At 34.7% G+C, this 15,402-nt stretch overlaps 1 protein-coding gene across 2 annotated transcripts in view; it reads left to right on the forward strand.

Moving 5' to 3' along the window:
- Positions 1–9,283, forward strand: part of Ntn4 (netrin 4) — a 105,181-nt gene extending 95,898 nt beyond the window's left edge. For both annotated transcript variants that reach the window (XM_026398102.2, XM_026398105.2), the window contains exons 8-10: positions 97–165; positions 2,702–2,872; positions 7,909–9,283. In XM_026398102.2, the coding sequence (XP_026253887.2) occupies positions 97–165; positions 2,702–2,872; positions 7,909–8,045 (377 nt within the window). In that variant the 3' untranslated portion in view covers positions 8,046–9,283. The remainder of the gene's footprint in view (positions 1–96; positions 166–2,701; positions 2,873–7,908) is intronic.
- The last annotated feature ends 6,119 nt before the right edge of the window (positions 9,284–15,402 follow it).

Below are 15,402 nucleotides of genomic sequence, written 5' to 3' on the forward strand. Positions count from 1 at the left end.
ACACACACACACACACACACATCTCTCTCTCTCTCTCTCTCTCTCTCTCTCTCTCTCTCTCAATAACTAATGCCATTTTCCACTTACTTTCTATAGGTAAATGTGAATGTAAGGAACAGGTGTTAGGAAACTCCAAGGCATTCTGTGGAATGAAATATTCATACGGTGAGTTTGAAGTTCTCAAATATGCTAAGAACCTTTTCAAACCTAGTACAAAGAATTTTTAAGGAAATAGGAGGCCTGGCAGATGACATGGGCACATTACCAAGCACATAGTAGATGCTTAGGAAATGGTAGGGAAGAGAAAGATGATATATTTTTGTGATACACTGAGACTAGCTATCCACCTAGGTCTCTTTCCCAGCTTCTCTGAATACTCTAGAGATCTCTACCTTGCAAATACTATGAAAATACATCATACAGAAGAAGAAAAATGGTACTACCCTGAGGAAAGACTTACTATCTTCAAATTCCAAATGGCTTCACATTTATTGTTAAATATATTAAGATTTACCAACATATCTTATCTTACCAACATATTCTTGATCAGTATGTGAGGCTTTTTGTTGTTCTATAGTTTATATGGCCTGAAACATGCAGTACTCTGAAGAGAAAATTGTAAGTCATGCTTTCCGAAATCAAGTATTTAGATTCTTGATAACATTGTATTTAATCTCATAAAAGATTAAAAAGTAAATGATAACAAACATATAAATCTTATCTATAACTACATGCATACTTCCCTCTCTTCACCTCTCAATTTGGCTAAATAACAGAATAGATCTGGCTGTTTTAACTTTCTACTGAGGAGATTTTAACATTCTTAATGAGGGAGTGAAGCACCTTGGTCTTCTTAACTATATGACACCTAAAGACTTGGGGGAAAAAAATGGTTTCTCCCTTCCCATTCTCTGGCTTAATGAAAAAACACTTTATTTATTTATTACTTTATCACATATTTGTTGAGCAAAATAATGAACAGACAAAGCAACTGCTCTATTTGATCTTACAAACCAGTAGAATAATAATGGTGGACATTCGCTGAGCATTTATCATGAGCCAGGCACTATGCTAGTCACCCTTGATGCATTTACTCAGCAAGGCAAGTCCAGACACTACGTCTAGCCAAGCAGTCATGTGAACTTGAGCAGTTCACTTAATTTCTTAAAACCTGCAAGACTAGATGAGTTCTTAAGACCTTTTAGAAGTCTAAACTTTGATGATTTTGTAAAGACTCTGGCAACTGTATTCTCAGAACATAGGATCAGCCAAGATAAGCTTCTCTCCTTATACACAGTCTTCCAATATGATGTAGATGAGCCAGTAAGAACTTTCCTAATGAAATAGAAAATTGCATCCATCAAGTGTTCATTAGGTCTATTTTGTTCCCCACTCCAACTTACTTCATTTACTTAATTCCCAGATACATCCATTTTATAGATGGAGGAGCATAATGGAATCAAAAGTCAAACAAAATACTAGAGCTCTATAATGATACATACTGTACGGTGTATTTCAGAGAAGTTAAAGTATTTCAAATGCTTTCACCACAAAAAAAAAAAATGATAAATGTTTGAGTAGATCTTCTTGCCCTGATTTGAACATTACACAATATATACATGTATTGAATTAACTCATGGTACTCCATAAATGTGCACTTTTTTAAAATCTTAAGTTAAAATACACTTTTAAAATTGTTTTAAAAACTATTAAAATCCTGAAGTTCTCCAGTAGAGGGACAGCTTCCCTAACTCCATGTTTTAGTCACCTTTTTTACTGCTGTGACTAAAAGACCCACCAGAACAATTGTAGAGGAAGAAAAGTTTGAGAACTCATGGTTTCAGAGGTCTTAGTCCATAGAAGGCTGGCTCCATTCTTTGGGGCTCAAGGTGAGGCTGAATATCAATGGCAGGAGAGTATGGCAGAGGGAAGCAGTTCACATAGTGATCAGAAAGCAGAGAGAGTCTCCACTCCACTCTCCAGATATAAAATATATACCTCATGGACACCCCTGCCATGAACCACTTCCTCCAACCACACCACACCTGCCTCCAGTTACCACTCAGTTAATCCCATTAGGGATTAATTTACTGATTAGGTTAAGGCTATAACCCAATCATTTACCCTCCAAACCTCTTGTATTGTTTCACATTGTAAGCTTTTGAGGAACACCACACATCTAAATCATAATACTCCAGTCAGCTTGCATTGTACACCAAGGGAAAAAGAGTAGATAATAATCATCATATAATCTTTAGAATCTGTAAAATACATTCTAGCAGTAACATTTTCCTCTCTATCATACATTACATATGGTCAACCATGAAAGTATAATACAGTCAGAATCCAAATAAAAACCAGGATAACAATTCAACTTCCTGTTTCTTCTTTCTATATAGATTTGATAGCTGAATGTATTTAAGATTATAACTGCAGTAAACAAATGGCTGCTATCCCCCTAGTATAGTGATATAGGAGAAAGTAGAAGGTAAATTTTCCCAAGAAGGGAGAACACAGTTTATATAGAGGAATGAGATAAAATGAGTGCAAAAATGAATGGACCTGATGGTTTTTAAAGCAAATTTCCACATTCTGATAATTGATGCACCTTCTTACTCTGAAATGCATATTTAAATTGTTCAAATTTCAAAAGATAATGTGAAACTGTTATATTTTGACTTTTGGAATTATGTTGTTACAGTGCTAAAAATAAAGATTTTATCAGCTCACGATAAAGGTTCTCATGCTGAGGTCAATGTGAAGATTAAAAAAGTCTTAAAATCTACTAAATTGAAGATTTTACGAGGAAAGCGAACATTATATCCAGAATCATGGACGAACAGAGGTTGCACTTGTCCAATCCTTAATCCTGGTGAGCATTTGACCTTTCTAACTTAAAATCTACCATGTCTCTGCTGATTTGCTGCTTATCTTACATCCTCTGAACCACAACTTAAGTAAACTCAGCAAGGGCATCTCTCCTCTTCACCATTTGAATTCTGGGGAAAGTCCAGGTGGAATTTTTGAACCAACATCAAAAAATTATTTATCTACCGTGTGCTCTGTAAAAGTAAAATATTTAAAATCCAGCGATATAATACTTTCTGTCCTAAAAGAGAAGTCTCAGATTGGTTCCAGGTGCCAGTTGCATAGAAAGCACTTTTATGAATTTATCTGCCACTAGCATGTTATCTGAAAACTAGATCCTATTACATTAGAACCTGTTGCCAAAGGAAGCTCAAATGCAAAAGTCCATCTGTGCAAATAATATTGAATTCATTTTTACTATTGCATGAGAAGCATCTGTTTCTCTTGGACAGAAAACAACTCTCAAGTTCTCACCGTGTTGTTTTCATTAAATGATCATTGTGGTTTCAAATCAGAAACAACAGGGAAATTTTTTTAAATAGAATTTTAGAGAAACTTGGAAGGGAGGGAAATTTGATTTGAACATTAAAATGTATGGCAGAGGTGGAGATGAGCAGTAAGCAAGGGAGTTCTTACCTCTACACTGTTTATGTGCACTCTTTCTTTATACACTGTCATAAGCTACTTAGTTCTCTGTCTCCCTCATTAAATCTGAGGACAGGATTTAGGTTTTTGATCATAATATCTTTAGTACCTATTATTAGTACCTATACATTGGTAATATAATACTCAGTAACTTCTAGTAAAACAAACAATAACTCAAAAACAAAGTCCTGTTTCCCTGTTTATGTCATCTGTCTTCCTGTTTATGTAGTCATCATCTGTGTTGAAACAGGTGCATAATTTATGTTCTGGATCTAATTCCTTCTCCATATATGCCAGGAACCCACAGTCATGTTCATAAGGAGTCTTTTGTGGTCTCTGATTAATAAACTTGAAAGAAACAGATAAACAGAGAACAAAAAACAGTAAAAGTATCCCCTCAATCTAAACAATCTAAGCAGTGATACAAATGCTAATTTTTCTCAATTATTAATTAATTTATCATGTCCTTTTTAGCCCTTCAGTGTTTTATCTAAATTCAAACTTTTTTAAATATTTGTTTTTTAGTGGTAGTTTATTTATTTATTTATATGTGGTGCTGAGGATTGAACCAAGGGCCTCACACATGCTAGGCAAGTGCTCTACCACTGAGCCACAACCCCAGCCCACTTCATTCAAATTTTAATAAGAAAAAGGGGGAAAGCATTTCAATCTGAGAAAAAATATATAATACCTAAGGATAAGGTGAAGTAGTGAGAATCTTAGATTTTGAATGCAGGACACAAAGAATTATTATTAAGTTCTATTTCTCAGTGATCTGTGCTGAGGGGCTCTTCTTATAAGCACTTTTCTACTATATTAGCAAAATAAAAAAATATTTAAAAAATAAAAAAAATCTGCTGGTTTTTCAGTAAGACATTGAAACAAAAGCTTTGCCGGTTCAGCCACCCTCCAGGAAGTGCACTGTACTTCCTAATCAGGTTTCTGCCAAACAGTCAAAGAATCAACTGGGTTCATCACAATTGAAAACATAAGCGCAATTATTCAAAGAATTCTTGAAAACATGTTTACTTGCTTTGAAGAAAAGACTGGAACCTGCCAAAGCAAAACCAGACACTCTTTCATTTTACTTTGTTTTTCCATTTTTACAAGTTCAATTGCTACAGCCAAAGAAAGCTGATAAGAAAACTCTGAAACCTTGCACGTCAACTTGCTCCCTTTGCTACTCTGAAAAGGAGTAATCTAATCAGATACCTCTGAAAAATCATTCCTTTTAATTTTTGTGTACCTTCACTCATCAATCATGTAGTTTAGAATACCAAGACTAGCACTAAAGTATATTTTCTTTTTCTGTGGATATAAAATAAAACTTTGTGCCTTCCAACTTGCAGCAAAATAGATGTCAAAGCATAAAGATAGAAAAATGAAATGCAAGTGCTAAAAAGAGATATAAAAGATCACATTGTGGGGCTGGGGATGTGGCTCAGGTGGTAGTGCGCTCGCCTGGCATGTGAGCGGCGCAGGTTCGATCCTCAGCACCACATACCAACAAAGATGTTGTGTCCACCGAAAACTAAAAAATAAATATTAAAAAAAAAGAAATAAAAAAAATCACATTGTTTTGCATGTTAATTTTTGGTATGGTGTTACTCTATAACTTAAAGATTTATCAGTATCATCATATTAGTTTAGTTTATATTTATACTTTAATGGTAAACTGTATTTTTTATAGTTTCAAAATAAATTCATTTAAAATACTAGACTTAGTCTTGGAGTTTTTTAAAAAAAATGTTTATTGTAATTTTTTAAAAAGAGTTTATTATTCCAGATAGATATTAGAAAATATCAAGACTATTACATTTTAACTAGTACATCAATTAAATATTGGTATTCTTTTTCATGCAGAAGCTAAGGTTACCCCTTAAAGAATGTAATTACGGTATAATCTACATGTTTTCCAGTACTATTATATCATTATTTAATAATATTGTGTCATTAAATTATTATGCCATTATTTTCTCTATGGCACTATTTTCCACCCACCCCCAACATCATTATAGCTATTTTTAAGTTTAGAATTGATTTTGTTTAATAATCTTTTAATTGTTTTATTATTATTGAAATGGTAAAATGCATGCATAGTACAGAAATTTAGGGAAAATTTCTAAACTTCACATTTCTTACCCTCCCCCAAAGATCACCTCTGTTAATATCTTAGTTCAAATCCTTCCAGATCTTTCTCTGTGTGTGTATGCTGTATTTTTAACCTAAATGAAATAGTAGAATATGCTCTATTCTATAACCTACTTTATTCAGTTAATAATCATTACCTTTAATTTCAGTGTATTTTCATATTACCTAATATGAAAAATAGGTAAGTTCTGATAAGAGATCAGACTATCATCCTATTTCCCAACTGATCCTTAAATATCCTTTGAAACTGATTTGTCCTTCCAATATGATATCTAAAGTCTCACATTATGTCTGGCTTTTCAGAACCTCAAGCCTCTTATTCAAGAATAGGTTTCTTTTTTTTTAAATGATTGGTTGAAGAAACTAGGCCATGTGTCCTATAGATTATCCAACCTTCTACATTTGCCTGGGTGGTTCCTTGTGGTGGCATTTAGCTTGTTCTTTTGTCTCTTGTCTCCTGTGATCTCTAATGAAAAGCTTGATTGATTCAAGATAAACACCTTGGTTTGCATCAATTTTAGCTGTTGTTGTCACATCATATTCGATCCTATCAGAAAGCACATAAAACTTGTGTGACCCACATGGGTGTCACTAAGCTTGACCTTGGGTTACACTGAGGACAGTCTGATCTCTCCATGGGCAGTTCCATTTTTCCACTTGAGTATCAAGCAATACTGATTGATACTGTACAAACATCCACTTTTCCATTAACCATTCTTTTAATGATTTTATCACCAATTGATGTCCCTTTATGAATCCGCACTTTCAAGTTTGATGTTTTTTAAATTGTCTAATTCTCTTCATTTATTAGCCAGCAATTCTTATTGCAAAGGCAGGATAAAAGCCGAGTTCTTTCCTTTTAATTTCCAATGTAAGGGATGGCTTTAATAGCTGCCTCAAAAGATGCCAAATTAATTTCTCTCTGGCTTTCTCTTATTTTGAGCATAATATTGGAATTAGGGATTTTCATTAATTCAGTGTGTTTCCATATGCACAATTATTATGTTTTTTGGTGCTCATATTATCACTACCTTGACAAGTTATAATTTGTTACAATCCATTCTGGAGCTTCTGAATCCTCTAAGAAAGCTCCCTACTAATCTTTGGAGGTTTCCCTGGTATTTAGTACAATGTATGTCTCATACTTACCTCATGTCTGTCTGCCTGGACTTGGAATGTGCTGTTCTCCAAGAAGCCTTGTTTTGTTTTGTTTTCAGTAGATATGTTATCAGAAACCATAGCATGCTTATTTACAGGTATTCATTACTTATAACATTTTTTCTAGGTCCTTTAAGTGAATGAATAATAAATATATAATCATAAACTTAAATTGACATTTTCGATTGAATTTTAACATGTAGTATTTTATTTAATTTTTAAAGCTTATGGCTCTTATAATGGAAAATTTTATCTTATAAATAAAATTATTTGCCCAATCTTATAATATTTTTTAAAAATTTGTTTCTAAATACCAAAACTGATTTCATTATGAGTATTTACTAGGAAGATTATCATTTTAAAATTTATATGTAGGTAATGAGACTAAACAATCATTTTTGTGTGAATTTGTTAGCCATAATTTTTAATCTGAAGTCTAAAAAGAACTTTGAATTATAAGGGCAGCTGTAGATCTATTCAAGCTTCAATATATTTTTTAGTGTATCAAAACAAATGCTCTATATTCAAAAAACATATCAACTTTATGTAGGGCATATGTGTTATTTTGTATAATCCATAACTATTTCCAATTTTTTAAATAAATGCCTGCTTCATTTTCCTAAATTCCATCTTAATATACTGGAATACTTAATATACAGAAATACTGATTTATATCAGTTTGTTAAGATCCCACAGAATCCTCACTTCTGTCCCATGGAGAGTGGTACAGTATGAAGCACAGGTTCTAGCATCAGACAGACCTAGGTTTGAGTCAAGGTACTGATGCTGCCAGTAAACAGGTTTCTTAACTTTGCTGAGCCTCAGTTTTCTCATTTGTAAACACACACACACACACACACACACACACACACATATTCTCCACAGGTTGTTTTCAAGATTAAAAGAGATAATCCATGTAAAGCACTTAGCACAGAATAAATATTTGTTAAATGGGAGCCACTATTGTCTATTACTTCCTATTTCAACCATGCATATGCAAAACCACAAATAAATGAAATTAATGAAGTCACCTTTCCCCCTTCAATAAAGTCTAACACTGTATCATTCTTAATTTTGTTATTTTAGGTTTGGAGTACCTTGTAGCTGGGCATGAGGATGTAAGAACGGGCAAATTAGTGGTGAATATGAAAAGTTTTGTCCAGCACTGGAAACCATCTCTTGGAAGAAAAGTTATGGATATTTTAAAAAAGGAGTGCAAGTAACAATAAAGGTGTACAGCACACAATGGCACTTATCTATGTACAAAACACAAACTTAATGAAAAAGAAACCTCAAAAACAAAACTGGAAAATTTTTAAAGTGCCAAAATGTAGAGAAATGTTCAAATATGTGGGCATTGTCTAATCTATGTGTTCTGGGCCCATGTTTAAATAGAGTTTTGTTTCGTAAAGAGGAATGAAATCCCCTATGCTGGTTTCTATTTTCTATGTACTGATTCTGAAAGTCTGATTCTCAAGGATGTTTCAATAGCAGCATGATATTCAGCAGTAACCCATGAAGGGCAGGACTTCTAATAGGGACTCCCCCAACTTCAGGTGTGTTACCTACAAGTGATGCTACTTAAAGTAATTCATGAGATTTTAAGGGATCCCCACCTGCACTTACTATAAGGAAAGGTATTTCTTTAAAAAGAGCCTTCCCTTGTATGAAGTGTATGAACTTAGGTCTGTGGGATGCCAAATGGAACCTCTCCACATGTATATAGTATTTCCTTGTATAAAGCACTTTACCAACTACCACTTGCATTGTGAAAATTTGGAGACTGGTGTTGACAGGAAGAAAAGTAAAGGGCTTGTTTTTTAAAAAAAAAAAAAAATCTGCTGAAACAGAAGCACTGCCACTACACGTGGAAGAAGTGACCTATATAATGAAAATGTGCTATTTAACTCCAAACACTTGGAGAATCTATGTGAGGATACAACCTGGAAGGAGTACACATTTGCATGAAGTCTCAACTTTGGGCTAGAGGTTAGATTCCAAGATGCTGGCCATGGTGAAACTTTTTAAAAAACTAAACAAAAAGACTTTAAAATAAAAGGAAGAAATCATTAAGTGTAGAAGTATGTTTTCATAAAGGGGAAATGGACTTTTTACATTTTAAAAGCCTCATTTATTTGCAATGCACTTGTATACACTTCAAAAATTATTATAGACACTGAGTTTGTTATATTTTTGTGTTTAGTATTTAAGCCTGAACATGAAACAGTTCTACTCCTTGTCTTTATTAACAGTGTAGAGTCATCATATTTACACATTTTTAAACACAATGTATGTGATAGTTCACCAAATTACAGTTTTTCATTAGTTTTCATCTTTTACCCCTGCATAACACTATCCATACAGTTTCTTCTGTACTTGAATATACAAAACATGAACCACAGTGCCATAAGATTAAATTCACATACAGAACATATTGTTTTCCTGAGGTCCTGTGGACTTGCAAAAGATATATATATATTGCTTTGTTAATTTGTTTTTATATTTCATATATGTAATAAAGGAATATGATCTCCCAATTTTTTGGTCTCATTTCCTTATCAACTCTTTCAATGATGCTAAAGATTAACTTCTCTTACCGCAGGAACTTATATTTAATTCCTTAAATTAAAAAAAAATAATAAATTAAGCCAGGTGCAGTGGCACATGCCTGTAATCCCAGCCAAATGGGAGACTGAGACAAGTTCAGGAGGATCACAAGTTCAAGGCCAGCCTCAACAATTTAGCAAGACCCTAAGCAACTTAGTAAGACCCTGTCTCAAAATAAAAAAATAAAAAGGGCTTGGGTAAAGTGCCCCTGGGAACAAAACAGAAAGGAAAGAAGGAAGGGAGGGAGGGAGGGAGGGAGGGAGGGGCGAGCAAAACAAAGGGGCCCAGTATTTCTACTCTGTTATTCTGAGGTTTTGGAACACAGTAGAAGCTAATTTAGGTAAAGTTTAGTTTTTGTAGTCCTTGGACATGAATTTAAAAAAAAAAATAAGGTACATTGTAATTTTTATATTATATTTATTTTGACTAATTTTTTAAAGTAATATAAGTTCATTGTTTAAAATACAGAAAAAGCATATTTGAAAAATACTTATATTGCAACCATCCTCCATTAATTGTTGTATTTTAGTGTTCATATGTGAACTGTTTTTTAAGCATATATGTACCTTTTATATAATTGAAATCATATTGTCCATACTCCTATGAAATCTTTTTTTCACTATAGCATGACTGTCAACTTCTTGTGTAAATGGGATATTATACAGTTGGGTTATAATTTAGAAATAACTTATAAAACTTGTTTGTAAGTATATCATATCAAGAGATATATTTTAAATGCATCAGATATAAATATTTTTCATTTTACTTTATTTGATATAGTATTTCCCTTTAAAAGGAAGAGTAGAAATAATGGCTATTATTTTTAAATATTGTTTTTAGTTATAGATGAACACAATACCTTTACTTTATTTTTATGTGGTGCTAAAGATCTAACCCAGTGGACCTCACACATGCAAGGCAAGCACTCTACCACTGAGCTACAATCCCAGCCTTAATAATGGCTTTTCTAAGAGTAGAAAGATGTCCATAAGACACAAAGTAGAACTATTTCAGAACAATACTTAACTTCCAAACAAAAATCACATTTATTTTATATACGGTGCTTTAGAAATTCTGAAAGATAAATTATAGCAATATTTGTCACTATAAAAAGAAAAAGTAAGGCGATTTTCCCTTTTTTTATTTTATATATATCTGTTCCTAAAATGACTTCCTTTCACTTATTGTGTACTAATTTTATAATTTATTCTTTCAACAAAATTTAATCAATTTTTTTTAAGTATATTCAAATAAAATCACAACTAAAAGTTTAATTTAGTCTCATTTACCAAATGTTATAATTTGACTCTTAAAAGTCCCCCAAAGGCCCATGTGCTGATAGCTTGGTTGCCAGCCTCTGGCACTGTTGGGACATGGTAGAACCTTTAGGGGGTGAGGCCTAGTGGCAGGAAGTTAGGTCACTGAGGTTGTGATATTGGGACCCTAGCCCCTTCCTGTCTCAATCTCTGCATTCCAGACCCCACGAGGTGAGCAGCTCTGCACTACAGCTGATGTTCTACCTCACCACAGGCTCACATGTAACATAGCCAAAACACCAAAAACCAAAACCTTTGAAACCAGAAGCCAGAACAAATCTTTCCTCCTTTGTTTATCTCAGTTATTTGTCACAGCAATGGAAAGCTGACTACAACAGTCCTGTGACTAGAATCTTCTTTTTCTTTTAATTTAAGCACCTTTATTCATCATTGCCAAACTTCAGAAGCAACCAAAATGTCCCTGAGAAAGTGGATGGATACAAAAACTGATACAGCCAGGTCACAGATCATTATTTAGAGTGAAAGAAATTAACTATCAAACCATGAAGTACATGGAAGATACGTAAATACACATTACTGAGTGGAAGAATCCAATCTGAATAGGTTGATTACTGTATGATTCTAGCTCTGTGATAGGATGGAAAAGGCAAAGCTATGGACATAGTAGAAAGATCAACGTCTTCTTTCTTAAGAGTTGCTCCTTCAAGTACCTTTTCTGCAACATGTAAAAAAAAATCACTATTACAATAATTTGTTAATGTCTCAATTCTAAAAATCACTTGCAGCCTTTACACTAAAGTTTGAAGCTTTCCCTGAGCATCCTTTAACTTCCAAACTGGAAAAGGGGAGTGGGGGAAGAAACCAAGTGTTTCCCATTTGTAAAAAAAAAAAAAAAAAAAAAAAAAATCAGACTGCCACACTTCTGTATGTACTTTCTCCTCCTTAGTATCTTTCAAAATAACCACCTCAGTGCCAAGGCAACAAAGTCAAATAAATTTGCATCTATGGCTTCATAGGAACCCAAACGCTTCCTTCAAGAGCTGCTGGGAAAGTCTCTGGCCCTGGAGCTTTACTCCCTGTACCACTGGGCTTTATTAGTCAGCAGATTAGTTGCATAATCTCCACATACCTATCTGCACGATGTGCCTGAGGTCAACAGTCTGTGCCCTGTTCTTACATCATTCTCCCTGTAGAGGAATGTTACTAATATTTAACATTTGATGCAATGGAAATTCTCAATAATAGGATAATCTTTTAATAGTATCCACTGAATGAGGTCAAATCTGTGGGGATGTGACCACAAGTTAAAAAGCAGTGTCCATCTGGTTGTATTAAACAGAGTGCAAGGCCCATTATGGGTAAACATAGTTCTTTGGGACACTGTAGGTTCCTGCAAAACAAATCTTTTTCTAAGTGATCAGAGTCTCAGTGACTCTGCAGGGAGGGAAAAGGGGCCTTGACAATATCTTGTGCTGGCTGTCCCTTTGCCAATCCCCTGGAATGCCTGAAAACAAGAAGGGTGAGGACCACTTGGCTGCTGAGTTTTGTCAGAGGCCTCGGAACTGAATTGCTTTTGTGTTCATTGTTTCTATGATAAGCAGTCCCCTAACCTAACCTTATCAAAGAGCCAAAGTTAACTCACAACTTATTTCCCACAGTTTGGAAGGAAAATATTTATGAACAACATCAAATTTTGCAAGGGAGCTTGGTATGATAAAAATGGAATAGAAGCAAAGGGGTGTGCCTGGCATGACTGATGGTTTGTTTTTCAGTCATTCTCTCCAAGAGTGATTTGCCTGAAAATACTTTTTCAAACATGATGTCCTGGTCCCTATGTCCCTACACTTTCACCAATGGAATTTAAACATTTATCTACTTTTTTAACATTAGTGATTCCATTTGAAACCTGAAACTTTTTAAATGACAATTTCTCAGATTTATAATTAGTCCATTCACATAAGCTGAATAACTAAAAATGCAGGATGTTAGTCATGGGGGTAAAAGAATACACTGGGGGCCTGCATTCTATTTTTCCATTCTGTGACTACATAATTTCCTACTATCTTTCTCACCATTATATTGCCATGAGAATAATCTGTTTGCCATAATTTACATTAAGATGAAATGGTAAGAGTCTCTTTTTTTACCTTTGCTCTTTTCCTCTTGATCTGGCTTTCTAAGGTCCATTTGGGCAGAAAATCTGCTTTTGCATTTATCAATAACAATCCTGTACAAGTATGGTGAAATTCAACAGCATTTCATATTTAGTTCTGACTTGTGCTGTGCAGAGAAATTCTGCTTGCAAGATCAATAAGAAGGAACTGCACCAGAAAGAGAGACAGGAAAAAGGAAAATCGGAGAATGTAAGCACTTTTTTAATTGGGGGGGGGGGCGGAGAAGCAGAAACAAAGGATAAAAACATAGAGAATAAAAGAAAGCAATAGCTGAAACCAGAACCAGGTGGTTCATTCTAGAAAGAATATGAAAGCATTTCAAAGTAGAATATATTCAGGGCTGGGGATATGGCTCAGTGGTAGAGTGTAGCCTAGCATACACAAGGCCCAGGGTTTAATCCCCAGCACTACAACAAATAAATAAATAAATAACACCAAGGTGAGTTTCAAGAGTTGAAAAAAAAAAAAAGAGAGACCTCAAAGTAGACTATGTTCAGTCAACTAAGTCCTCTTTTGCTAGACACAATGATTTATGAGACATTTCTGAATATTTATTACAAACTTTTTCATCTAATTCTCTTATTGTTAGACTTGTTTGAAGAGGCAGAAATATTATACAAGATAAAATAATACAAAAATCTTAGGTAACAGTAATTGGGAAATTAGGAAGATAATTTGTTTTACTGTCTACTGAAATAGAAATTTTAATTTATCTTTTACCTAGACATCAAAATACTGAATATCAGTAAGTATCGCCTAAAAGTCTTTTTCAATACTCCCGCTCATCATAGTAATGGTTATCTCTTTTGCCCTCATTCCATGCCAGGTGCTATGCTAAACTTTACAGCCCTCAAATAATAGCACTGTAGAGTCAGGGCCAGGAGGGTCAACGAACTTGCCAAAGGTCACAGAACAAGTCGGCAGCAAAATAAGGCTTTGAGCATTGATTTACCTGCCTATAGAAATTTACACATTTTTACCTTTCTGTTCCGCTGAAGCCTTTAAATCAATGATTCTCAACTAGTATGCATAAAAATCAGCAGGGATGGCTTTTTAATGCAATGTCCCAGGTCCCTCCTCAGAGCATCGTTTCTGAGTATTTGGAAGGGGACCAGAATTTTAATAAGCACCAATGGCAACTCAAATACTGGTGGCACATAGACAAGACTTTGAGAAACCCAGACACACTTATAGAATAGTACCAACAAAGTCACAGAATTATTCATTAATTCTGTCTGCAAATGTATTTCCCTCTGGTCCTAAATCTGCTTGACCTTCATCACAATTGTTGTTTTATGAATAACAGAATCATAGTCCTGTTATAAAACTAAGAACTAAGTTACTCAAGAATTAAAACTGTGGAAAAGGGAAATAGCGAGGATGTCCCTCCAGCAACTATGCTCCCTAACTTCCTAACCTAGCATTCGACAGAACCATGAAACACATAAATTTGTCTTTGATATCTTAGTTCTTCAGTCCACTTCAGGCAATCTTCTCCCTCTTGCTCTTCAACTTCATACTGCTCAGACTCCCACGAAGATGCCAGACAAAATCCTAAACTATTGGGCTGGGGATATAGCTCAGTTGGTAGAGTGCTCTCCTCGCATGCACAAGGCCCTCGGTTCAATCCCCAGCACACACACACACACAAATCCTAAACTATCAGTTTTCCCTCCAGCCTCAAGCAGACCTCTAAGCTATCAAGATGCTACTCCTGACTAAGAGGTTGATTTTATAAAATAAATTCAATTTTTCTAATGAGATACTTTCCCATTTTCCCTGTAACATATACATGGACCCCAAGAAACCATGCATGTCTGCAGAAGGCTTTTAATGAGCTGTTTCAATCACGGGAATTCCAGTCACCAGTGGCAGGACAGAGGAGGAGATATTTTTGGTCAGATGTGCCTTTCAATGCCTCATAAATCAGACTGCCTGGACCGTTTCCTAATTTCCCTTTCAGCAGTGCCAGTCCTGCTCGCACACTCAATTGTACCCCTTAAGAGGCTTAGGAAGGAGAAAGGTGAACAAGAAGTGACACTGGGAAAGGACTGCACGGCAATTGCCTAACTTGCCCTCTCCCAAAAGGGTGGGTTCAAGTCACAAACAAATAATCATATCCATGCCAACTCTGTGCTTTCCTCTCTCACTCTTATAACTGAGAAATTAAATACAGGATAACATTTTCTTTGACAGGTATCAAATCAAGGAAATGTACACAACTTGTATCACAGCAAACAGAATTCCTTAACATCAGAAGCAGTCCGGTCACACACAGAAGCTCTCCAGCCTCTTACGCACAGAGCCTTGCCCGGCAGTGACCTTCAGAGACCAACAGAGCTTTTGATAACAACTGAAAATACAAAACTGGATATTTTTATCTGCATGTTCTTTGCCTCTGACAAATGTTGTACTAAACCCTTTGAAGCAAAAATACTGAGAATACATTATTTTAAAACAGCATTTACAAGTACACTTAATTTAGAACTCTCAAATTTATACAGGTTTACCAAATGCCTCTG

The sequence above is a fragment of the Urocitellus parryii genome, chromosome 5 (assembly GCF_045843805.1).
Source record: "Urocitellus parryii isolate mUroPar1 chromosome 5, mUroPar1.hap1, whole genome shotgun sequence".
Lineage (NCBI taxonomy): Eukaryota > Metazoa > Chordata > Mammalia > Rodentia > Sciuridae > Urocitellus > Urocitellus parryii.